Source organism: Antedon bifida, chromosome 5 (assembly GCF_963402885.1).
Source record: "Antedon bifida chromosome 5, ecAntBifi1.1, whole genome shotgun sequence".
NCBI classification, from domain to species: domain Eukaryota; kingdom Metazoa; phylum Echinodermata; class Crinoidea; order Comatulida; family Antedonidae; genus Antedon; species Antedon bifida.
Window position 1 is genome coordinate 26,897,341 of NC_136230.1, and position 27,996 is coordinate 26,925,336.

The 27,996-nt window shown below is 33.8% G+C and overlaps 1 protein-coding gene across 2 annotated transcripts; it reads left to right on the forward strand.

Annotated features, from left to right (window-relative positions):
* Positions 1–2,666: 2,666 nt before the first annotated feature.
* On the forward strand, positions 2,667–27,996 carry LOC144842786 (prokineticin receptor 2-like). Of its 2 annotated transcripts, none has more exons than XM_078699322.1 (3): positions 2,667–2,800; positions 3,734–4,237; positions 26,655–27,996. In XM_078699322.1, exons 2-3 carry the CDS (start codon positions 3,816–3,818, stop codon positions 27,415–27,417), a joined length of 1,185 nt encoding a protein of 394 aa, XP_078555448.1. In that variant the 5' UTR covers positions 2,667–2,800; positions 3,734–3,815; the 3' UTR covers positions 27,418–27,996. The 2 variants fall into 2 exon arrangements, with proteins under 2 accessions (XP_078555448.1, XP_078555449.1); XM_078699323.1 differs by having other exon boundaries at positions 2,780–2,804.

Below are 27,996 nucleotides of genomic sequence, written 5' to 3' on the forward strand. Positions count from 1 at the left end.
GTTCCCACTCTTGGGCGCAACGCAAAGACATATACGCAATGTACGCCGCAAAGCGCGGTAAGAACATGTCCTTGCCTGTCGTATACGTTAATTTCTGCTTTGCGTACATCGTGACAGTTCCTTGGTTCCCACTAGGACGCAACGCATGAACGTAAGCGCAACGCAACCGAATTGACCGCTTGTGATTTGTGTCACAATTTAGACCGATGGACACCACCCAAGATATGAAACGCCGCTGTCAAATAACTGTAATGAATGTCACGATTTATCAATATAAAACTAATACAACACCCACATGTGACCGATACGGATGATTTAAAATCTGCATTTATGCATTTGAACTAAAAATGATAACCCAGTAATGGCAGGCGATGGTGGTTTGTGTCTGGGCAAGTTAAGACATAGAAACCAAATAAGAACGGGAAAATGTATTCCTTGTTATTAGTCTGGAGTGGAATTTGTATATAGTTCAGTTGTGTTGTAGTTTTTGCTGCGTAGCAGCTATTTATATTCTGGACATCACGTCACGCTTCATTGCTTGTCAGATCCAAAAGTTCATTGTTTGTCTGCAATACATTGGCCTAAGACGACCTAGGCTAAGTTTACGGCGTTCATTCTCTGCGGGTGAAATCAATTAGTACAGGCGATGATTGTAAACTGCATGATCCAAATAGAAGCGTTATGATATAGACAATTGCCTTTAGGAGGGCCCTACGTTATACTAGGCATAAGGCCAATTTATAGTTGTACTGTATATGTGTTTTAGCTTGTTAATAATAGTTTTTAGTTTTGTATGAGTCGAACCTCTCGTTGTGAGAGAGTTCCTCTGTTTCGAGGAGAAAACCAATAAATGGAATAAAATAAACTAAATGGCATTATAGCTTAATGTTCACATCACATTCAGACACAAAAAGAATAGTGCTTGAACAACACAATGTTCTAGAGTACTGCACCTAAGCACGTTGACCGTCTCTTGGAGACGTTAAGACAATTCTTGAAATTCAAATTGGATTAAGCGTATATGTCTTGCTTCCCATTAATATAAAAGTGAAAACCAAACATTGGAAATGTTATAGATAAATGAAGAACAGTTATGTTGACCATTACTACTTTTAGGCGTAGATTAAAGTTGTTTTTCAACACAAACAGTGGCATTAATACATAATTATTCAGATAGGTGTATGACCCTTTAAAGGGAAATATTCGGTACCTAACAAAGTGTCCCCTTAGTAGGGCTATCCCTTGAATATTGGCTGTAATGTTAAAACACATTTGCCCTCTGCAGTTTGTTTCACTTGATAGTTTCCCCTTAAGCTTAGTTCCTACTAAGACTCAGCGCATGGTGGTCGTAAGGGCAACGCAAGCGAGTTGACCAATGACAAGCGACAGTTCGAATAATCCATCGTTTGTGATTGATCAAATTACGTCAAGTGGGAACCAAGCTTACATGGGTGTCTCCAAAGGAGCGGTTACTGTATTTTTAAATCATTTAGTTTTTTAAGTAGGAAATTTATATCTTAAGGCAGTAAAATAATTTAGCTATTGACATTTACTCGAAAAATACATATGGCAAATCTGAATGGTAACTTTACTTTTTGTTTACAGATGCGCATCTAACTCAACTAACAAGGAAATGATGTGTTCCGATATTCAGGTTTAGAAAGTGATATGAATAAAACCCGTGTCACAAAGTACTTGAAGCGAGATTTGGGTAAGTAAATTAACATAATGACGTCATTATTTATAACACTCGCTGTCTTAATTAGCACACATAATGGTGATTCCTATTGATAATTATTATTAGTCTTAATGATATTATATAATATCAATCGGCTTTATTTCGAATACTATAGTTCACTTCTGTGTTAAATACAGTGCTAGCCAAGGTATCTGATGATAATAATTGAAACCTGTATTTACAGACATCTCAGGCTGAAATCATGAATAAGTTATGATATCTATACTGTACTAAATAGCCGCCCTACTTCCTAAATATACTTAACCTAACCCGCTATATACCGTAATCTTTCTTAACCACCATGTTGTCCCCTTAATGAGGTTGTCTTCGAATTGCTGTTGTCCGTATAGGCATATAGTGCTAAAACAATAATGTATCACCACTCGTTTGTTCATGGGAAAGTGTCCCCTTATTAGAGGTGCCCCCAAAAAAAGGTTCTACATTCGCAAACATTATTTTCATTTATTTATTTCGTCATGAAAGTTTAGTTACAACAACAAGCATGCATGCAAGCTATCAATCAAGTTATCAATACGGTTTTTAATAACAAATTATTAATTGTCGGCAGTAGTAAATATTTTTATAGTCTAAATTAGTATTTTATTACTTTTTATCTGATCTTGAATCAATCTAATATTTTAAAGTCACTATCGACAGAGCCAGCCAACTTTCATTATATCGAAAACTTATAACGGTACGATATGAATACTCGGTATTTTAATCTCTCGAGAGAATTTTGCGAAAAAATTAAAATCATTTTAATATAATATTAAAATTGGCAACGACATACTATGAAATAACTTGCGGTTAAAATGAATGGTTTTAACAAATGGTTATTATAAACTTACAGCGCGCGGTCAATGATTAAGTTCTGTGTCCGGCCGTCAGATGAGTTGATTGGTTAAAACTATGCGCATGCGTACACTGCTTTATACCGTGATGATGTTTAAATACGCCGGAAATTCACAACGTGCAGGCATTGTTGATGTCGTTGGTTTCAAGCGTGTATTGCTTGTTTCACCGCACTTGTAATGGAATAACATTGGATTTACCCGAAACTTTGTAAGTATGTGATTATTTAAGAAAACATTATTATTAGTATTAGTTATTTTTGTAGTCTAGTTGTAGTATAAAATATATTACTTACTATATATTACTTCATTATGAAAAATAAATGTTTATGTCTATAATTGATATCAATATTGATATAAAATGGTACTACAGTATTTTTGCAATTATTATTTTATTTTTTAATTTTCCAATACCGAATGATTGTTTAGACAAAGCGATTTGTTTATTGTAATGCTCGATACTTAATGTATAATTATACCTCATATATAAGTATCTATAGCCTGTAGAAAGAATAACGAATTTTAGTTGTATTTAATTTTCCAAATTCGAATGATTGTTTAGACAAAGTGATAGTTGTCTAATTATAATGCTCGATACTTAATGTATAATTATACTTCATAAGTACGTAACTATAGTCTGTAGAACGAAAAACGTGTGTGAACATATACAGTGTAACACCATTTGTTAATACAAAACTAAGGGAAAACACAACAAAGGGAGAAGATTTGTATTACACACGTCATCTCTAATAATACGGTAGACTGACATTTCTAATTATTATTTCAAATGTTTAAGGTATAGGAAATTTGATATAGGAAATTGTTTAATTTTAGTTGTATTTTTCAAATCTTAATTTTGATAAAATCAAATTTTTTTTCCCCAGAGTAAATAATATAATAACGGATGGGTTTTGATTTCACATTCCTTGCATTTTAATTTAGCTTTTTACACATTTTCAATTATTTTTACATACCATGTATCAATATCAAATTGAACATGTAAACTATTGGGTTTGTTTAAAAGGTGTTGTTATATGCTGTATCAAGTAAAACTATAGGGAAGAGTAATTTTAATTTTCCATGGTAAAACTAATCTGGTGTCTGGTGGTGTGACTTAAGTGCTTGAATTATTCTTATCACTTAGGTCTGTGCATATTCAAAGGTTGCATGAAGCAGAATACATCTCCATGTCTTTAACTCAATAAAGCACTGACTACTTGAAGGATATGGAGAGCAGTAGGTCTTACGAGTACTCTGTGTCGAGTTACCTATTCAACGATTCGTACCTTTCCAATTATAGTCATGATGATATTCCATGTCACTCTCTTTATGGGAAACATAATTTGATTATAAAACTCATCATTGTCACTCTCTACGTTTTGATAATATTTGTTTGTGGAATTGGAAACAGTTTTTTGATCATCATCATCCTTTCGAGACGTCGTTTACGGAGTGTGACGAACCTACTGATTGCAAATTTAGCATTCTCGGATCTTCTGCTCGCCATCTGGTGCGCACCTTTTAACTTCCATTTGAAACTCACAGAACACTGGATATTTGGACAAGTTCTTTGTAAAATCATGAACACTGTGATGATGATATCGATGTTCGCATCTGTCAACACGTTGCTGGTTATCTCCATAGACAGGTAAGACTCGCTTGTACTACTAAATTCTAGTTTCATTTTTTGTTGCGTACGTTTCTCGCAAGTTTAGTCTGTTAAGATTATGGGTGTTGCCCTAAACGATATTTCTTTCATCATGATAGTAATTCATTTCCGCCTAAGAAAGTCTTCCTAATGAAGACCATATACCCGACTTTAGCTAGACCTGGCTTGTCGCCTTTTGCGTAAGAGCGTTAACAGCTATGATAAACAAGTAGATTCCACTCTGAGTAATTACTGAAAGAAAAAGACGACTACGTGTTCAGTTCTTTGATCATCCTTGATTAATTTAATTCACGATTCACTCATTTGTAACGTGTTCTCAAAACATAGAATGGATTCACAACCTTGCCTCCAATTTGAGACCACTTTCAGTAGGCCCTAAACCAGATAAACACGGTATGTGGTTTTTCATCAGGAACACTGAAGAAGCACACATTTGACACACATGCCCAATTATCAACTTATGCTTGCACGTCCCATTATTTATTATCAACGTATTAACGCGCGCCCATTATTATCAAGGTATTAACGCGCGCCCATTATAAGCAACGTAATCACGCGGACCCATTATTATTAACTTATGCACGTGTACGCGTCATTATCAGCGTATCTACGCGCACCGCATTTATCAACGTATTTATGCACGCCCATTGTATCAACGTATACACGCGCGCTCTTTTATTATCAACGTATGCACACGCACCCCATTTAGCAACGTATACACGTGCGTCCAATTCTTATAAACGTATGAATGCGCACCCATCATTATCGACGTATGCACGCGCGCGTAAACTATATGACGCTTTATCACTAATGCTTTGTGAAATCACATGTTTAAATAATACTATTTCAAATTGCACTTCGAATCATTGTAACTCCCGGCATACTATTATAGTCACGATTCATAAAAGTAAATATGTGTCAATTAGTTAGAATGGATGTACTATTAGTTTTGGAATTTATCTTTGATGTTATTTGATACTCATAATAATATTAGAGTGTTTCTCTTGTTTATGACTAAATAAACACACGGTTGCCTGCTTATTTAAACTATCAGTTTAAAGATGGAATTTCCAGTCTCAATACCGTTATGTATAGTTCCTATCCTTTTATTAAGATTCAATTACGAGAAAAATTGTAGTATGTTGTATGCCTTTTTAACTGTAGTGCAGTGGTTCTGTACCTTGTCTTAACTACCAGTCCAGTTTCTCTCCCGATACCAGCCCTCATGCTTTTGCTCTCATTAGGATGAGTACTAATGAAATGATCAAAACATTATGCGCATGATCGTTGCTATAAATGATTATTCTTACAAACTAATTTAAAACAGAATTCAGACAGATATCATTAAAATATGACACTCATTGACAGGCTTTTAATTATACAATTAGTGTGAAATTAGGCGGCTTTACAAACTCATATACAGCAATCGATAAAACAGAGTATATGATGATGCAGAGTGGATAATTCCATCACGTAAAGTATAATCAAGTTATAATGAAACAATCAAGGAGAAAAGGATTGAACAATCTTGAATAGGTGCTTTTCATTTTATGTACATAGCCGAATTCACTTGAGATAGCATTAATGTTGATTAAAGTCTGTTTTTTTTTTGCTAACGTTGGCTAACCGTTAGAAGTATACATCATATGCGAACGCTGCTTAGATTGCGTTCATACTGGGATGTTGCTGTTATGGATTAACCCATTTTGTATAATTTAACAGCCGATTCTCGGTACTGTATCTATTTTCGAAGTATTAAAGAACATTGTGTTTCACATGTATATAGTAATAATTATATAACCCTTAACCTAACCTTACATGATACAGGCACCACATGTGATATAAATGAAATGCTGTACCAGATATTCCTATTATAGGGCCTACATCGGAAATAGATAGTTGTGGAGATACAGCACTGGGAATCGGGTGTTTTTAGACTTTAGTCTAAGAATTCGTTTGTTCACTCTTCTCTATTAAGGGCTTTAACGGTAATGTAAGAAAATAATACATTATGGCTATACTTATCACGTGGTACTACTATCCTAACGTTTAGACGTATGTCTTTCATGTAGGCCTTGTTCACACTATGTTCCGATTATGTGATAACCGTGATCTTCGTCTGGTCACACTAGGATGTTCTTAACCGATATCATGATTTTCAAAGACCCCTGGTAATTTTAAAGATTTTGTCATTGTTTTCCTAATGTTTTGACGTTGGAAAATGAGTTTAGTTTAGGAGTAAGCAGTTTGTTGGCTGAGGAGATACTCGTATTATGTTCATCTCTTAGATCAGCCAGGCCCATATCATCAGTTTAGTAATAAAGAATTTAAAACAATAAAGCATACAATGACAGTTTAATCATCTTATAAAAATACTCAGCTGTCCACCATCCTTTACAGCAGCTGTACTATTACCTTGGCATATCCATTCATGTTCTGGATGATGATGCTGTCACCCGTAAACAGTCCTTCCCAATAATTTCAAAACTCTGAGCGATAATGTAGCCTACTACTGGAAACCATGCGTACAACCCATAAATCAGGACATTCTGTAATAGGCCTACTTCGTTATTAATCATTCAAATAGTAATATTAATTGGAATCAATATAGGCCCAGGATGCAATTATTTTGTCCGTTCTTGAGTCCAAGCGTTCTTGTACTCGGGCCCAGGGTAGGAGAGCCCCGGCCTAAAGACAAAGCTATGATATAATAAATGTGAATTGTGTTTTTTCCATTCGGTGACATGTCTTCCACTATATTCACATGAATCTAACGGTCCTTGGTTACTTTTGGTTCCTCACGCAACGACGTAGGCGCACCGCAAGTGAGTTGACCAATCACAAGCGACAGTTTGGATGATCCATCGCGTTGTGATTGGTCAAATTGTTTGCGGAGCGCTTATGTCCTTGCGTTCCAATGGGAACGGTTTACCGGTACATTTACGACGCTTATGCATCTGTACTATCACAGTACAGTACTTCTTTCCTTACAAATTAAATCCCCTTTGCCAGCATCATGCTAAATACTTCACCTTTACACCTTAGAATTCACTCATACTGATGAACACAAAGTGCACCGGATTCCCTTGTTTACTTTATTAAATAACCGCTTACGCACACAATATACTACAGCTGATGCTCTACGCCATTAAGGGTATTACTGGTTACTTTTGCCTGACCCCCAAAAGACTTGAATGAGGATTCCATATATCTACAAAAATAATCTGTTAAATGAGTTTCAATGTGAAACGAATGCAGTAATAGCTGTTAGTAAACTATTGACACTCACAGTATCATATGTTAATCAAACAAATATATAATGAGCCTGTTCATCGTTGAAAAGTAAGCATCGTCTAATTTAAATAATAGGCCTACTCTTCCCCAAAATATTAAAAATAAATAAAATCATACATTTAATATGCCATTTGTAATTTTAATCAAGTTATTTACTTTTGTGCTCGCCGAAAAAAAAAATACTTTGCTTATAAAATACAAATAAATTAACACTTAACACTTAATATAACAACCCATTTAAAAATCCACTGACTTCCAGAAATTGGGCTTCTTAAGCTCTGTCTAAACTATATCAAACTTTATGTGACGATAAAATGTGATGTGCCAATATGGACATGATGATGTCATATCACTACCATATTTGGCCATATCACTACCATTTGGGAACCTCACACTTTTATGTCAAACTAGTTTGATAGTGTTATAAGTATAATTTATGGTTTTATTAGTTAAATAATTGCTATGAGTGAAAATAAGTCTCCATGGTTACAAACAACATTGGTTTTCAGATATTAATTTCTCAAAAATATTGAATTTCAAACCAAATCCGACGGGATTATTGATTTATAATTTTAGTTATTAAAAGTAAATCCGTGCTAGATTTAATCATGTTAATACAGCATAATTAAAACGCTGGAAAAGAAAGAACATGGAATACATTAATAATGTAGGGGCGTGTGGCGCAGTGGAGTGAGATCGTGATTCGAATCTAATTCATGCCCCATTGCTTGTATTCTTAGGCAAAACACTTTAATTACATTTGCCTCTCTCCACCCAAGTGTATAAATGGGTACCGGTTAGATCAAGACACAACTTTGCGCTGCATTTATCTGCATTATTATGGGAGTATGTTTCCATGCGTGTTTGATCCAAAAAATGACCGGGGTAATAATGTGCAGCGCACACCTTACAGCGCATTGAGAGCTTGCTTATATGCGCTAAGAATGAACTATTTGTTAAGCGCCTTTGAGCATGCTTATTCATGAAAAGGGCGCTATATAAATGTTGTATATTATTATTATTATGATAATAAAATTATGAATAATTTTTACAAAGTATACTCAACAATTGTATCAGAATATTATTATTATTTAATAATTCAATAACTGTCGGCATACAGTTGATCGAATTAAAAATACTGGTTACTGAGTATTGTGTTTAGTGACGCCGCGGTAAATGATGCCTGTTATTGTTAATGATTGTCTTGTCATACTATAATCTTTATGTAAATTAACAATGAATATATACATAAATTAGAATAAATTATCAATTCAATCGAGGGACTTACTAATAAAGTATCTTCTTAACAATGGAATATTTTGATTAATAATCAAATATAATAGAACCGTAATAAGGGAACCCGACATAGTGTCTCTTTAATAGAGGTGTCTCCTCTGAATAGATGGTTTGCCGAAATATTAATACCATTCTCCTTTATTTTTCACGGAAATGTGTCCCTGAATAGGGATTTCCCAAATGAGGGCTACTATGCTGTTAGGCCTATAAGCCTAAACGGTGGAATAGAATATATAGAATATATAATAGAACTATGTTAAGGGGACCCGACAAAATGTCCCTTTAATAGAGGTGTTTTCTGAATAAAGGTTTGCCGAAATGTTAATACCATATTTCCCCTTTATTTTTTCACGGGAATGTGTCTCTGAATAGGGATCTCCCAAAGGAGAGTAAATTACTTAACAGATATTTTGTTTTTTTAACCATAAAAAGAATATTTCATATTGTATATGTGAAGCTTGTTGATTTGCTTTTTGATTAGGAGACAAGATATTTTATTTAATCATATGATATTGTAATTCTAGTTTCACGTCTGTGATGACATCATATCACTACCATATTTGAGCATATCACTACCATATTTGGACATTTCACTACCATTATTTGGGCACATCACACTTTTTTTGTTAAACTAGTTTGAAAGTGATACAGAGCTGTTTAATTATAGTGACAAGATATTGATGTGGCACTTCACACTTTTTTTGGTCAAACTAGTGTAGACAGAGCTTAACATCGGTAAAGTTGATTTTTGAGACGTAAAGACAGTCACAGTTCTAAGGTTGTTGCTCCCGTATATTCACAAAATATTTGCTTACGGTATTAAAAACATCAATGCATATAATATAGACAAACAAACAATTACAGTACAGCTGCTAAATTTGAAAACTAACGTGTTTGATGGTCAGTTTCTGCGTCTGATGGTGACGCGATGATGACGCAAGTTATGGTGAAATGCCTCAACCACGTATGGCCGCCGAAAGCGTAATTTAATAAGAATTTTTACATTAAATTCTGTCATGTCGAAATTATGATTATTAAAAAAGCATTTGATCTTTTGAAAAATTATTAATATTATAGCGAACTCTAAGCCGTGGTCACTTAGCAGATTGTGGTATTATTGAATTTTATTTTCACAGTGCACATTAGCAAAATATACAGAACAAATTCAGAATAAAAAAAAAATCCTTATAGCTTCATGTTAGGTAAACTCATAGTGATAATAATTTGTAGTAGTTCAAAGTAGGTCTATGTAATGGAATTACGTATATAGAAATATGACGTAATGTTGCCGAATAATTTGGAAAAAAAAATCGGATTCGAACCTATGAATTCTAACTCACCAAGGTAGTATGACTGCGTCGGGGAGTCACATGTAGAAATATGATGTAAATGTAAGTTTTACCAAATATCGGTACATTAAACAAAATCGGATTCGAACCTATCAGTTCCAACTCACCAAGGTAGTATGACTGCGTCGGGGAGTCACATGCAGAAATATGATGTAAATGTAAGTTTTACCAAATATCGGTACATTAAACAAAATCGGATTCGAACCTATCAGTTCCAACTCACCAAGGCAGTATGACTGCGTCGGGGAGTCACGTGTAGAAATATGATGTAAATGTAAGTTTTACCAAATATCGGTACATTAAACAAAATCGGATTCGAACCTATCAGTTCCAAATCACCAAGGTAGTATAACTGCGTCGGGGAGTCACATGTAGAAATATGATGTAAATGTAAGTTTTACCAACTATCGGTACATTAAAAAAAAAATCAGATTCGAATTGAATGACCTGTAAATCACTAACGGACGACTTTAACAACGGCAAGAAGCGTCCGTTCATATATTTTGTCGGAAAAACTTCCAGCCAATCAGAGCTGAGGAAAGCCGCTAGTTTGGATTTACATTAATAGCCATTATACCTAACTATTTTTACCTTCTTATTTTAAGTGTTTTTGTTTCCTTGTTTTGCCCTGCATATGCTTTTTCCTCCAAGATGTGACCTGGGATGATTGTAATGTTATATTGTTATGTTTATTGTTTATTTGAAATAAAGAATTATTTTATTACTTCTTGTATACATTATTGCTGTTCAGGGTAATGTGCTCATAACATTTTGTATGTTTCATTACGGGTTTATGGTTTCCCATGGTGGGTGCGAAGTATATTACAGCATGAATGAAGAAATTGCATTCTTTTTATTGAACGTTTTCCATGAAATTCGGTCATCATGGACGAGTTAATAATTTGAAACTATTCATCCTGGGATTAAATCCCGGGGGGAATGTGTAACCAATTACTGCTAATCAAAGATTTAACATTTTACAGGAATGACCTAAATTGTGATTAGCTAGTAAATCTATCCCTAAATATGTAGTGATATTTTTGTTAGCATTTTGAATAACAATTTGAAATGTAGGCCTATTTTGAAGTAATATATAGTGCAAATGTTAATTTATCTGTCTATCTGTGACACCTTTCAAACTTAAAGCTCTGTCTACACTATCAAACTTTATGCGACAATAAAATGTGATGTGCCCATATATGGACATGATTATGTCATAGCACTACCATATTTGAGCACATCACTACCATATTTGGGCACATCACACGTTTTTTTTAAAAACTACTTTGATAGTGTAGACAGAGCTTTATAGTGACAAAAAAATGGATGTGCCCATATATGGATACGATGACGTCATATCACTAACATATTTGAACACATCAAACTTTTTTTTATCAAACTAGTTTTGATAGTGTAGACAGAGCTTTGTACATTATTTTTCAACATAGATACAATTTAAGTTTCCTCTAATGACTTATACCTCTAATTACGACTATTTTCTTATGACCCGGATTGAAAAATATTTATATTTTTGTTGAGTGCTTAATGAAACCCCACAAAATTATGATATAATATTGAAAATATAAATCGAACGATTGATTGATTGATTGAAAATATGTATAATTAGTGGCAGATAACATGATTGTTTAACTAAATGTAATTACCTTATATGGGACTGTTTCTACTACATATCCTTACACACTGTATACAAACTACGATATTAAATAATTATCCTTATAATATACTATAATTATCGAACCGCCCTTTTGTTTTGTTTTCTGGCCATTTGCCGTACATAGCTATTAGTCTATACAGAAATAAAGCACAAACCCACACACATACATACAAATATAATAGATGTTTTTGTAGGCGTTACAAAGTGCTTGAGGAGACAGGTGAATGTGTGATGAACCTAGGCTATCTTATGATATATGATCGTGAATTATCCAATGTATTTACGTATTATATTATATTTTTATATTACCAAACCTGGCGAAAATGAAGCAACAGTGTCTGAGCTTTTTTAAATTAAAAAGCAATTATATTTTCTGGCCTAATCAAAATCATTGAATTAAGAAAAAGTTTTGAGTACTATTTATCTATTTGTTGGTCCATTGTGTTTAGTTTTGTTCTTCGTTTACGAGAAAGTGTCCACTTAATACCGTATGAGGTGTATTAAGCCTTATCCTAAATACAATCGTCATACACCAATTCATGTGACCAATAGTTGGATACGGTACGCTTAGAGAATCGTATGTTCCCGTCAATGCAATACTAAATCAATCAATCACTAAGTCCAACGATTATGATAATTATAATAATCATAATGATTCTACTACAGTACTTGTAAGCACCTACTCGTAACTTGGAGTACATAGAAGAAGTTTACGAATCACATGATATAATGTGCGTTATATTAATCATACGAACGTTGAATGCTACTTGAATTAACGTAATGTAGTTTGGGAGATATGTTATTTGATGCCCTAAAAATGTGTCACTTAAAGGTATGGAAGGCTTACATCTTGGCGTAACTAAAGCTACATTTACACCTTGAAATGGAACACGGCGCCGTTCAATTCTGTATGTTTGCTTTTACATTATTTACCAACACGAAACAGTCTTCCATTTTGTGTTAAGCCCTGTCTACACTGATAAGATAACTTTATTTCGTCTACAAATCAAGTGGAAATAATGGTGCTTTTTCTCATACAAAGTTAAAACATTAACGGAAAAACAAAATAATAACAAAGCAATTCTAATCCTGAAGTTATCGACATCAATATCAAGAAAAAAGTCAAATCATCGACAAAATAGAAAAATAAATTATCTACTTCCCTTGCGGTTGTACTGCATTATACTGGAGGGAACAAGGAGCGAATATATTTGTTTTTGTTTTAAAAAGTCTCATCCTACCGATTTAATTGGTCAATTATAACCTGATGAAGGGGGTGGGAGATATCCAAAACAATGCGACTATAATTTTTCTATCAAACTTTATGTGACAAAAATGTGATGTGCCCATGTATGGACATGATGATGTCATATCACTACCATATTTGGGCATATCACATTTGTTTTGATAGTGTAGCGTTACGGAGTGTGAATTCAGCTTTACGTTGTCTATTTTAAGTACGTGAAACATCGCGAGCGGGGAATTACATCTTAGTAGTATAGTTAATTAGTGACGTAACCAGTTATGATGTAAAATGTTGGTGACGACAGTGATAAATCACAAATGGTTAATCAAAAACTCTAGAAAGACCCGAACCCCTCCCATTATTATTCTTGCTGGTTCCGCCCTAGACTTGCCCCAAGTCTGTATTTATTGTCTTTTTTATGTTAGTCCACCAGTCGACGTTTCGATTTTTGTCTGAAGCTCAAGTAGTATACGTATGAAACGCCATATGTGACAAAATATTTATCACAAATAAGAACACAAATAAGATTTAATCATGTATTTTACCGCCATTTTATATTTTTACATTTTAATTAACATCGTATCTAAAATAATACTGAATTCAAGTATCTTATTATGTAAATATACCTGTATTTTAACTACTTTAAACACTTTTAATTGTCACAAATGTACTTATATGTATATAATATATTCATCACTGAGAATTTAAATGAACGTGAGAATAACTCACACAAGACAAAAAAAAATCTTTTTACTAATATTAAGTCAAAATCCAGACTAGTTCCGCCCCTGATCCAACTTGCTTGTCCAGATCTCATACCAAGTTATGATTTCTAGTCGGGTATGTTTCTTGTCAGATGTATGTATTATTTGCCATCTTGTATGCCTATATTATTTATTAGTGGTAATTAAATATTGTTATCTTTACTAAAATTTGTAGTTACCATGGAGACTGCACGATTTATCGGGAATCCAAAATACATAAAAAAATAACATTGACCTACTTTTTCCATTTTTTTCTTTCAACATTTTTAGTCGTGTTTATTGATCACAAATTTTATTGAACATATTTTTTTATGTATAAAATTTTATATGACATTGATTTTCTATTCGCATTTTATAATTATCTAAACTTCACAATGAAGGTACAGTAGATGGCCATTTTATTCACTGTTTTTTTTTATGTATTATTGAACCAAATTTGTAAATGTGGTGGAAATTCTTACTTTGTTCGGGTTGATTTTTACAATCGTTTTATGGGCCATGGATTTTTCCCTTACATCTGTATCATCACACAACATATTGATTAAAGATGTTATTAAAATAATATTGTGTATATATTAACCACAACAATGAGTACTGTGAATAAAAAAATATTTAAAAAAATAGGTATTGAGACATATTAAACATGATTGACAAGATAGTAGAACACCCGTATCATGGCTGTCTCAACATTTCATTCATGTCATTGGCAAACTTCGTAATACAGCATCACATGTGTTAATCACATATGGCGCCTGTATCGTGAAAGGTTTCGTTAAAGGTTGGTTAGTATCTATGATACAGACGTTATAATATTAAATACATGTGATCCTGTATCACGGAATTTGCCTATATGAAACAAATACAGTACCGAGAATCGGCTAGTTATAGGTTTGAACTACGGTAAGTCATATAAGATTATGTAATTTATTATTTACAATGTCCGTGTTAGTAGGCCTATATACTATATAGTTTTAATAATATAATTTCAATAGTTGTGGAACCAGAATCATTCAATGTTGGTTAAGATTGTTTTTGTAACATACACACAGAGGTGCGAGGTATAATATTTAGTTTGCCCCAATATTTGTCGATAAGTTTCCGATTAATAATTGTTGAGGTTATCCGACATGAAGGTCAGGAAATTTCACATAAAAATGGATTAAATATGTTATTTAGATTTTCAGCATAGCACTCAACGGCTTACTTGCAAACTGAGTCGTGCCTGTGGTGGAACATACCATTTTATTTGATTTATCGCCGATAACTGTTAACATAAAACTCACTACATGAAAATGAAGTGTTTAAAAGCTATTTTATAATTAGAAGTAAGTTAGATGAGGCAATTTGACGAGAAGCGCTTGCATTATTATAAATGTGACTGACACTTATTATCGGATAATATACTGGGTGTATCAAGATATTTTATGTGATAGACAGACCCCCAGGGGAGATCAAGACTGAAATAATGATGTTTAGAATATTATTTCCATATTATTATGTTATTTTCATGTTATGTCGTCTTTGCTTTAAATGTCGAATGATTCTTCTCGTCGTCTTTCTGGTAAGTGTGTTATCGCGCGTCAAAAATGCTCGTTCCGTGTCCGGGTTAAACTGCTGCCGGCTAGCTCCTTTCAGCTGAGACAAACTTCGTTGAAATACGTCTCAGTTCCAAGAATATATTCTTAACCTGAGACCGCCTGAATGTTGTCGCCTCAGAGAGACAATAACAAATGATTAAGAAAGGGGACAAAATCGTGTAAAGCTCTGTCTACACTATAAAATTGGTTTGACAAAGCAAGTGTGCCCAAATATGGTAGTGATATGACATCATCATGTCAATATGAGCACATCACATTTTTTTCGCATAAAGTTTTATAGTGTAGACAGAGCTTAAGACGAAGAAAGACTTTGATTATCATAGTTGCTTTGTAGCTGACGAAAATATTTTGCCTAATAGATAATTCCATCATAAACACGAAGAAGAAATGTATGTATGTACGACGCCTTCATTTGCTCTCCATTAAACAATGTATTTGAAGACCTTAATGCCTAATTGCTTTAAAGATGTATTGTCCCCCTAAAAAAATATTTTGTTTCATTTATGTTGTTGAATATGCCATTTTAATGTCACATAATAGTTATCCTCTTTGACTAAAAATTGGGCCGAAAAAAAATGTATTTACCTGAAAAATCAGTAATTTAAAGAAAAAAATAATCAAATTGGCTGCCAGCCAATGGTTTTTGGTTGAATTTAACCGTTTATTTTGTCATTATATAAGTGAAAAACTAATTTTTTCCCAATTTTTTTTTCTACGAAAGTGATTAACTTTATTAAAACTACAGAATAACCTATCCAAAGTTTGATTTTATTAATCTTCATTTTTCATGTTTTTGGGGGATAATACATCTTTAACGTATAACATTTTTGTTTTTCTCTTTTACAACCCAACTTGTTCCTCGTCGTCTTCGCTCCTCTGACAAATCATTGTTTGTTTCCGCACTTAAGACTTAAGATGAACACACTTTTTCCTTTATTTCATCCTTTAAAACAAACTCCCACCTTTTGTCAACCATTCACCCAACTTTGATTCATTTAAAATTATTTTAAAAACTCATTTATTTAGCGAAATTCAAGATACAATACTACTGGCGCAATATTCTATCATTATTATTACAATTGCCTTGTATTTTTATTTGGTATTTCTTTGTTAAAAATAAAATTCAGATAGTTATACCATCATTAGAACACTAGGTGATACTAAGTCTTCTTTCCATTTATATAATAATATGAATCCATACAAAAATAATATTCGAAATATACTTGTCCAAACAAAAAAAGTATAAAATCAGATGACAATTAACACTAACAACCTTGGTAGCAAGTATGGTTTCGTTTTTTGTTTAATCCTTAGTCGGTCTTCATGTAGGCTTATTAGTAATGCACTAATTAAGTACAGGCCTATTAAAGATGTATTGTGCCCCAATATCATGAAAAATAAAAATTTATAAAATCAGACTTTTAGCACATTTTACAGTTTTAATGAAGTTATTCTGTTCCAGGGGGAAAAAACGAAAACAACAATGATTTTTCGATCCAATTTTTGGTCAAAGTGAATAACTATATTATGTGACATTAAAATTAATAATAATTTTTTTCAGGGGACAATATATACATCTTTAAAATGTTTTTTTTTTCTCTAACGCCATGATAGAATCATCTTCTCATTTAATTTGTTTCTACTTTTAGGTGTCGAGCACCAGCCCTTTTCGCTTTCTTCCTTCTCACTTTTGTTTATTTCGCCTTTCCAATATAACTAAACTTTCTTCTCAAATAATAAATACCCTCTTCTTATTATGTGTTTCCCTGAATAGGTAAAGATGTATTGTCCCCCTGAAAAAATAATTCTTAACATTTTTTTGTTGAATATGCCATTTTAAGGTCACCTAATAGTTATCCACTTTGACCAAAAATTGGATTGAAGAAAAATTTATTTACCTAAAAAACTGTAATTTCAAGCAAAACAAAAGTCAAATTGGCTGCCAGTCAATGGGTTTTGGTTAAATTTAACCATTTATGTTGTCATTTTATAAGTGAAAATCATTACTTGTGATTAAAAGTGATTAACTTTATTAAAAATACAAAATAATCTATTCAAAGTCTGATTTCATTAATCTTTATTTTTATGTTTTTGTGGGACAATACATCTGTAAGGCATAATATTTCCCCAAGTTCGTTTAACGTCCTTCTCAACCAATTCAATTATTTTTATTATCATTTTAAAGACACCGCGTCCTAGTTATTTCGCCAGTTATCTCGTCAGTTATCTCGCCAGTTAATTTTCCTAAACCAAATACAACCATCAAACCTCTTTTTCCATAACTACTTCATGTTTCTGTTTCATTTTTATGTACTGGGTTTAATTCGATATGAATGAAGACATCGCTTGTTAAATCTTCTTAAATCAACTTTTTCAAATTTGTATACGCAATAAATTGTCCCATTAACTTTAATCACCGCAATTTTTACATTAATTCGACAATAACAACAATGCTTGTTCAAACAAAAGATTCACAAAACATTATGATATCAATACCAATATGATTATTTATAAATTCTAGTCTATATTATTATAACAATAGAACTTGAATACATTAAAATAAATAACTAATGCATTTTGAATTAACAATGTTGCCAAAAGCAGTACTAATTTAAGTAGTAAATCATAATAATATTACTGGTTTATCGCGAAATGTGATATCATCCTGATCGTCCTCTGCGTGAGATGTAAAGCAGGTGGTTGCTATTATAACTTTCCTGTATCGGAAAGCGATTGACTGTTTTATAAACCTTTTATAGTCGTTCTGGTTTTGCCAGTTATTAGTGCTTAATAATAGTTTAGCTACCTCGTTTGACCAGCCAGAACAACTGGACTGATAGGCTAAGCATGTAAGCAATAGAAAAGTTACAATATATAAGGTCGAGAAAAACCGTGTTTTATCAAAGTTAACCAAAGCTGCTGTGAAAATTAGAAGGCAGTCATTTTAGCTACTTGTTTGTCTGGATTGGCAGTAATAAATAAACTAAAGTTACAATATATAAGGTCGAGAAAAACCGTTTGATTTGAACCAAAGCTCCTGTGAAAATTAGGGCAGTCATATTAACCAAGAACCGTAATCATAGGATAGGGTGAGTCTTATTGTGTTGCAAATGTCCTCTTCACCATTCTCCATTCTTCTATCCTGAACCTAACACTTTGTTTAGGATACCTCTATGAAGTCATTGTACTAATATTATTACGCCACTACATCAGACATCCTCGAAGTCTGTAGTTATTGTCTTTATGTTAGTCTAGAACTCGGCCTTTCTATTTTCTTTTAGGATTATACGCATGAAACGCATTATGTGCCAAAATATATATCTGTTTACTAATATTAAGTAAAAATACAGTCTATAGAACCGAGACTACACTACACCTTTCTTCAGTGTATTGTATAAACACTATTTAATAAAATGTTAAAGCCATGTATTTCATTGAAACTGTTTACCCCCATGGGCCTATTAAACACAATTATAAACTGTCAATTAAAGTTCAAACTCAAATAGTATAACATTAGGGAATGTGACATTTAACATGATTAGGGAATGTATTTTTAAAATGTTTAGTATAGTATTCAAATGCAAATTACTAGTATTTATTGACAATAAACACATTCTACTAATTATAATGGTGCGTCTATACTAATCTGTTTACCTTCAACTGAAATAATGTATTTTAATATAAAGCTCGGTTCCCTATTGGACGTAAGCGCGTCGCAAGTAATTTTGACCAATCACGACGCGATGGATCATCCGAACTGTCGCTTGTGATTGGTCAACTCACTTGCGCTGTGTCGACGTCGTTGAACCATTATTATCCGGAACAGATACAATACATTGAATACTGAAATAATTCACATATAATGTCTTTCATTTCAAACAATTTGCAAACGACTCGCTTCTCATGCAAGTAAACAAAAGTTACAATATAGGTCGAAGAAAACTCGTGTTAGATTAATTAATTTGGACCTAGTCTCCTGTGAAATTTAGAAGGCAGTCATATTAACCATGCATGTACTAAGAACCTAACCATAGGATGAATTTATTGTGTTGTAAATTGTCTATTCACGTGGTTTTTTAAACAAGGAAGTTCGCTTAAAATGTATTTAGATGTTTGTACGACGTCATCAAATTGTTGAAATTGAAAAAAGACTCGCTTATCCTTGTTTTTTAAAGAGCCACTTCTCATAATGATGTGATTAATTTAATGGACTACTTTACAACACTAACGGACATGTCTGATTGATTATACGGTAATAATACCCAAGTTTCTGCTTAAGCTTTTGGTTTTAAAAAACATCACTGTCCAATTCAATATGTAGTCGATGATAATCAATATAACGATACAAGGAGCAATGATCTAAAACATAGCTCATCTTATTCTAAAGAAAAAATATTTATAAAATGGACATTGGCAGGATATTAACAACTCACTTGAATTCAATGTTTTGGTCTCAAGCAAGGATTTTATTTCCAGATGCTCTCATCCATCTGTGTTGTATTTAATTGAAGTTTATTTTAATAAATGACAAAGAAATCCAAGTCTCCGCCTTGGAATGTTTTCCAAATCCTGTTGATAAATTACGTTGTCGGTGTTCATGAAGACATTTATTATAATGTTTTAATCCAGGTTGTGTTCAATTACAGAGAGATGTAAGGGGGAAAATGATGTTAGCCTTTGGTCAGACGATCGGTCGTACTGCTGTAATACACTATTTCATATTAAGCTGTGTTCACACGCACCAGAGTTAAGCGTGTATAGAATGGAGTTACAGTACGCAATTAGAATCATATCACAGTTACAACAAAAGTGCTCATGTACTTAGTGAACTCTCTATCGTTAATATAACACCGATGTCGTTAACTACGATATAACTCCGATGTCATTAACTACGATATAGCCTAACTCCGATGACATTAACTACGATATAACTCCGATGTCGTTAACTACGATATAGCACCGATGTCGTTAACTACGATATAACTCCGATATCACTAACTACGATATAAGTACGATATAACACCGATATCATTAACGACGATATAACTCCGATGTCGTTATCTACGATATAACTCCGATGTCATTAACTACGATGTAACTCCGATGTCGTTAACTATGATATAACTACGATATAACTCCGATGTCATTAACTACCGATATAACTCCGATGTCATTAACTACGATATAACTACGATATAACACCGATGTCGTTTACTACGATAACACCGATGTCGTTAACTACGATATAACTCCGTTAAACTCCGATATGTTTCAGAAGTATATCAAGAAGCAGAACGTTTTTAGAACTAATACTTTTTTCTTTCTTTTTCTGATTTACCACAATTATATTTCCATTTCCATATTATTAGATTCCAGAAACGAGTTTCTTGTCAAACTTTTGACTGCAGAAAGTTGAGATCACGGTGTAGTTAAATTACTTACATTTGCTCGTATAAAATGTTGCTTATATCTTGTCACTTGTGATTGAAAAGTATAAAATTAATGACACTACATGTTGAGAAGACTGATGTTATAAAACATGTATAAGTCACAGATAAAAATGGAAGTCTATTATCTTTAATACCTTTTCTACGGTTTAACACGTTTAATTGTTATTTACACTTACCACGACACGTAATATCGTATATCATCGTAGGTTTAGTATCAGATATTCATTAGGAAAATAAATAAAATCAGAAAGAAATGAATTTGTCTGGCTTAGAAGTAATGAATAGTCTTTAAGGTATCAAAATGACATGTTTGAATTAAAGTTAAACGAGATATATAAATGCACGTAAGACTGAGTCTTTTACCAAGAGAGTTGTATTTTAAACCTTTGTGTAATCTCTTGTTTTTGTATTTTTGCTGCGTTCTTTTTTTTTAGCCCAAAGCTTGTTAGTCTGAAGTCTTCTAGATCATCAGTTCTGTATTTTGTTTTTCTTATTAGCTGTCTTCTTGTTAAGGCAAATTCAAAACTGCTCATAGGCACAGTGTAATATTATTTGGTTGTTTTTATATATTCTTGTTATGTCTGCTGCTTGTGTCACTGAACCCATGTGCATTAAGCTTAGTTTCCACTATAAAAAAAAATCCTGCGTAATAGGGGGATGTGAAATTATAAGAAGAGCATTTTTCTTACGTTTGCGTCGTTGCGTTAAGCCTGTTTTCCTGTCGACGTTATTCGACGCTATCGTCGTTGATCGTTAACAGTTCAACGACGATCCTTTGAAAACGATCAAGTTAAAATGATAACGATAGCGAGTACCTTTTCCTGTAAATCGTTAACATTTTAATGTTTACGTAGAAGATTGCCGATTATTGTTAACGATAGCATCGAATAACGTCGACAGGAAACAGGCTTTACGGTGTCATTGCGATGCTGGAGCTTTAAGCGTGGTTCACACTAGAGACGCAACGCAAGCGAGTTGACCAATGACAAGCGACAATTTGAATAATCCATCGCTTGTGATTGGTCAAATCGCTTACGTTACGCAGCGCTTACGTTCTTGCGTTGTGTCCTAGTGTGAACCAAGCTTTAGTTTCGGGTTTTTTTTTATTATCTGACATAATTCCCACTAGAACGCAACGCAGCGACGTATTGACGCACAGTGATGTATTGCGTAATCACAAGTGGGAACCGACGACGCAACAGTGCTGCAAAGTTCGCAGGTTTTATTTCACGCAGGCGGGGGGCAAATACAATTATTGGAAGGGCATTTTCTTATGTTGCGTAGGTTGCGTTATGTTGCGTCGCTAGTGGGAACCAAGCTTTATATCTGTTTATCCTGTTAACGCATCATAATCATTCACATTATCCATTGTTATATTTTCAATTATAAGCTTACATTTGGAAAACTACCAATAAGTAGAATATTGTATTTTTGCATTGTACATTGATTACTAAAACATCTTCATATACGCTATTGGATTATATTGTACATTGCAGTGAAACGGATATGTCATCTATGTTCGTTTTTATGTTATTAACAATATCGTTTAATCATAATGTCGTGTATGGGGCGCAATATATTTTCATACGTACATAAATAATCTAATGATACTGTAATTCATGTTTACTGTTTTTATCTGGTCTAGAAAGAGGTCTGTACACACGTTGCGTCCCATACTATCTTACTGTTTTTATCTGGTCTACAAAGTAGGTCTGTACACACGTTGCGCCCCATACTCTATCTCGTCGTTCTACTCATATCTGAGTACTCGTGACCATTCTGATGAGGTGTCTCCATTCTTGCCAATCTTGAGCTTCATTGTAGCAACTGATTATTGGTCGGTTCGCAGCACCACTTATACCATCAATCCATCTGAGTCTCTGTCTTCCTCTTTTTCGTTTCCCCTCAACTTTCCCAATCAAAAGCGCCCCATAGTCTTACTGTTTTTATGTGGTCTTCTAGAAAGTAGGTCTGTACACACGTTGCGCCCCATACTATTTTACTGTTTTTATGTGGTCTTCTAGAAAGTAGGTCTGTACACACATTGCGCCCCATACTATCTTACTGTTTTTATGTGGTCTTCTAGAAAGTAAGTAGGTATGTACACACATTGCGCCCCATACTATCTTACTGTTTTTATGTGGTCTTCTAGAAAGTAGGTCTGTACACACGTAACGCCCCATACTATCTTACTGTTTTTATGTGGTCTTCTAGAAAGTAGGTCTGTACACACGTAACGCCCCATACTATCTTACTGTTTTTATGTGGTCTTCTAGAAAGTAGGTCTGTACACACGTTGCGCCCCATACTATCTTACTGTTTTTATGTGGTCTTCTAGAAAGTAGGTCTGTACACACGTTGCGCCCCATACTATCACTGTCACGTGTATAGAGTAGAACCCCTTTGAAAACCCTGTTTGTGTCTTTTCAAAATGTGTTCTTCTACTACATAATTACTTACCTCAGAAAAAATCGAAGATTCCAAAGTTTCACTTCCGCCGTGGTAACTCACTTCCGCCGTGGCATTCTGTAATTTGCCGTGGTGTTTCATTACTAATTTGCCGCGGTGTTTCAATACTAATTTGCCGTGGTGTTTCATTTTTAAGTTGCCGTGGTATTTTTGTTAAATTGCCGCGATGTTTTATTTTTAATTTGCCGTGATGTTTTATTTTTAATTTGCCGTGGCTTTTTTCAAATTGCCGTGGCTTTTTTCAAATTGCCGTGGCTTTTTTTGAAAGTTTCCGTGATATTTTTTTTAATTTGCCGTGACACTGTACAAAGGTCACCGTACAAATTACTAAAAAAAATGACAATGCTGTTGGTATCAGTAGCTGGATCTCAATGGAGATACAAAAAAAAGTGAAAAGCTAAAATCAAAACGATAAAGTAAAACAGCTAGAAAAGTTAGCAGAGCTTTCGGGCAACACTAGCCCTTCATCAGTGGAAGTCATATATATGTATAATTATACACACAATTTATAAAAAAGCGAAAAAATAAGAAAAAACGTCGATGTAACGTCTTCGTTTCATCTTACATTTCAAATTTGATTTAATACAACTAATCCCAAATATTTACACTAATATCAAGAACTTGATGTGTTATTCTTGTCATGACTAACGTACTTGAAATGGATTTGTTGAAGAGACTTTATTGCGAAGTTAATATCAATATTTTGACGTGTAAATTAATTTAGAAAAGACATTTACTATCAACATTAGCCTTAAAGAACGCAACTGTTGTACGATGTGATCTTTAATCACAAGTGTGTTTTTGTTTTGAAGTTTCAATACATTTTGCATACGTCGTCACAAAGCTGGAATTGTAGACGTAGGCTACTCGGCCAAATTATGTCCAAAATAATAATTGGCCATATGGCTCTGGTAATGGGCGAAACAACAGCGCCCTCTATTTGTCAATGTTTCCACGATTCACAAAATGTTGGTGTCGTAGCACCCTAAATTGACGTATATTGGCATGATTCACCATTGAATCATTCCATCTCAATTTGACGCATTTTGATCAAATGTATTCGTATTTTGGCATGTTCACCATCATCGATATAATAATTACAAAACTACTTATTATGTGAAATCGTAAAAAAATCGGTTAATATATTGTTGCTGATCACTAGTTGTGTTTTTTAACCCTCCTGTTATTGGCGAATTTCGTTTTGCTGTTGGTTGAGTTTGGAAATAAAATAAATAAAAAATAAAAATGTTGTGGCGGCGTCGCGTACCACAATTACTGTCAAATGTCGGCAAGAAGTAAAAACTTCTTCTTCTTCTTTTTTATTTCAGTACTAGGAACCGAACGGGAAATATAGTACATTCAAATTAAGAATAGAATATCTTTACGTGAGCGCGCAAACTTCTTACTTTAGGGCGCAAACTGTGCATTATAGTGTTAATTTGTTCAAACCTTACTTCCATACGTAATATAAACACTTATCAATTAACCGTAAATCTGTAACTTTTCAGATATTAATTTCTCTGTCACAAAATTTCCATTTCTTAGAAGACAACCGAAAGACTTTTTTTTCTCATTTGTCATTCAGTGTTTGTGCAAGATTAGTATTAGTCATTAAGTATCTAGACGAGTGACAATATCTTTACGTGTGTAATCTTACAACGAACCACCTCTGCACCGCCCTAAAGTCTTTCCTTGACACCTTACTTACTTTCATACGTATTATACACCATAAACACTTATCAATTAACCGTAAACTTTTCAGATATTAACTTCTGTCACAAAATATCCATTTTTTTATAAGACAGCCAAAAGACTGAATGATACTATTTTTTTCTCATTTGTCATTCATTTTCTGTATAAGAAGGCAATTACATATCTAGACACGAGTGACAATACTTTTCAATCATCTCATTTTATTTCATAATTTCCTGACCCAAGGCGTTTTTAAATAGGTTAAAGATGTACTGTCATCATTGTTTATTCTAGTTAAAACAACAAAAGTGAAAATATATTGTAATTAAAACTTGTTTTCCACAAGCGATTTTAGATCGTACCACCACTGTATAGTATTAAACATTCCATTACTAATTAGAGGGTTTTAAACAATCAAGGACAACTTGACCGAGGACCATATTTTTACAACGTATTAGGGATGTACATATGATTTCAGGACCATCATCGCGAGATTAAGGATATCGGCGCTCGCCGTACAGCCGTCGCCGTAAATTGCTGTGACGTAACAGGTGCACCGCAAACTCTACTTAATGAGTCCAGATAAGCAAAAGAAACAATGACAAAAATCAACATTTATATTTTTTACGATTTTTTTACAAAGTGTGTTTACTAGAAGTTCGCGATTTGCCAGACTTTGCCAGAAAACTCATGACGTAAATTTTGCGATGCACCTGTGACGTCACAGCAATTTACGGCGACGGCTGTACGGCGAGCGCATGCGGCGATATCCTTAATCTCGCGATGATGGTTCTAAAATCATATGTACATCCCTAATACGTTGTTAAAATATCAAGTTGTAAGGTAAGTAAGCAAGTAAAAGGTCAAGTTGTCCTTTAATAGTGTGTGTAATTCAGATCAATACTATACCTTCTCTTGTGATACTGTGACTCAATTCAATTCAAAATTGTCAATCAATATTGTATGTACAATTACAAATCAAATCAAATAAAACAACAAAGTACCATTTGATCAAGGGACAACATAGACCCGGCGTCACTATCTCCCCACCCTCCTTATATACACTACAAACAAAAAGAATATATTTAGTGGAGAATGTAGTGGAGCTGTAGCTTGGTGGTTAACGTGCTTGCCTTCCAATCCTAATGTCCAGGGTTCAATCCTGACCTCGTGTCAGGGTTGTAACTCACGACCCTTTCAACTCCACTTCCTATCCTCAATGAGACTTAGTTTATAAGCACGATAAATTATAAAATTATAAAATAGTTTAGCCATCCAGTAGTTGGCGAGGCTGTGCTTGCTGTTGGATGTGTATGAAAAAAAAAATTTGTTTAAATAATTACATAACGTCTACATTTTTTTAGGCCTAGGGAATCGTGATCTTAGTTAAACGCGGATGTTAAGACCTGAGATTTGTAGATCTAGAAAATCAAGATATCTTAGTGTTCTCGGTCGAGAAAAGTCGGAAATCATTTCGGTACAATCGTAATTTATGGAATTTTTCCGTTCTTATCAAGGTCATCACAGTATTGTAATGTGTTTTTTTATATATTGTTCTTTCAGATATCATGGTATCTTTCATCCACTGAGGCCTCGGATGAGAAAGTCAACTCTTACGATTATCATAATCCTTATTTGGGTAGTCTCATTCCTCGTTAGTTTCCCAACACTTCTTTATGCCAGCGTTGGTACAGCATACGATTGCAACATAGAACGAGACATCGCAATGTGTATCGAGATATGGGACGACGTACATCCCATTACCATGCCGTTTTATTTTGTCTTCATCACTTTTTTTGAGTTCCTGGTTCCTATGTTGGTCATGTCATTCATATACGTGCGTATTGCGCTTCAGTTGTGGTTGCATAGGGCGCCACCTGGTTACGTCACTTCCGAGCGGCAGCGAGAGATTACGTCGATCCGAAAACAAAAAACCATACCAATGCTGATTACGGTTGTGGTAGCCTTCGGTATATGCTGGTCACCATGGCACGCATACAACCTCGCTCAAGTCTTTCATTTTGACTATGATGTTGACAAGAAGTTTCAAACCCAGGTTTCTGTTTATTCTATTGTGGAAGGAATAGCCGTATTTAACTGTGTTTTTAACACGATTGTTTACTTCGCTTTAAGTCCAGTTTTCAGGAAGGAACTAGGAAGCATCTTCCTCAAGAAATGCCTAATGTCAAGACGGCGCCCGGACCCGGGATCTGTCCCGAAGACGTCCAACGCCACGGGGGCAACAAGGACGCCTAGCCAGATGTCGCAGTTGCGAAACGGATACAACATGATTAAAAAGACTGAAACAAATGAATCAAAAGTTTGAAGTGCTTGCGAGAGTATACATCCATTCTATGTTTGTTGAACGTGTAAAATATAACAACGACGCTTAGATCAGCGGCACACGACAATTTTAAAATTGTCATTGACACCATAAGAAACATCAGTGGTAGCTGAGTAGCGGTGTGTGGTGTATTGTACATTTGAAAGCACGCCATACGAACAGTATGATCTGCGCATGTCTACAATACACCAATCGGCATGATTGTGACGGTTACCCTGACTTCAAAATGTAGAGTGACTTGACGGAGGAGGAGGAGATTAAATATACTGCATTAATGTAATTTACTTAATTTTAAGCTGTATTTTGCTGATTTTATTTCTGGTTTTAAGAAAAAAACGTATCCTCCTTTTTTAAGTACCTGTGCCTTTATTAAATATCATTGTAAAAATAAATAAATATATTATTATACGGTCATGTTAAGATTTTATGTTTCAACCAATGTATGTCTTTATTTCCATGTCAACGGTAAACTAGCCACCATACGGTATAATATTTTATATATATATATATATATATATATATATATATATAAACACAAGAGGCAAAGAACATTAATTCTAA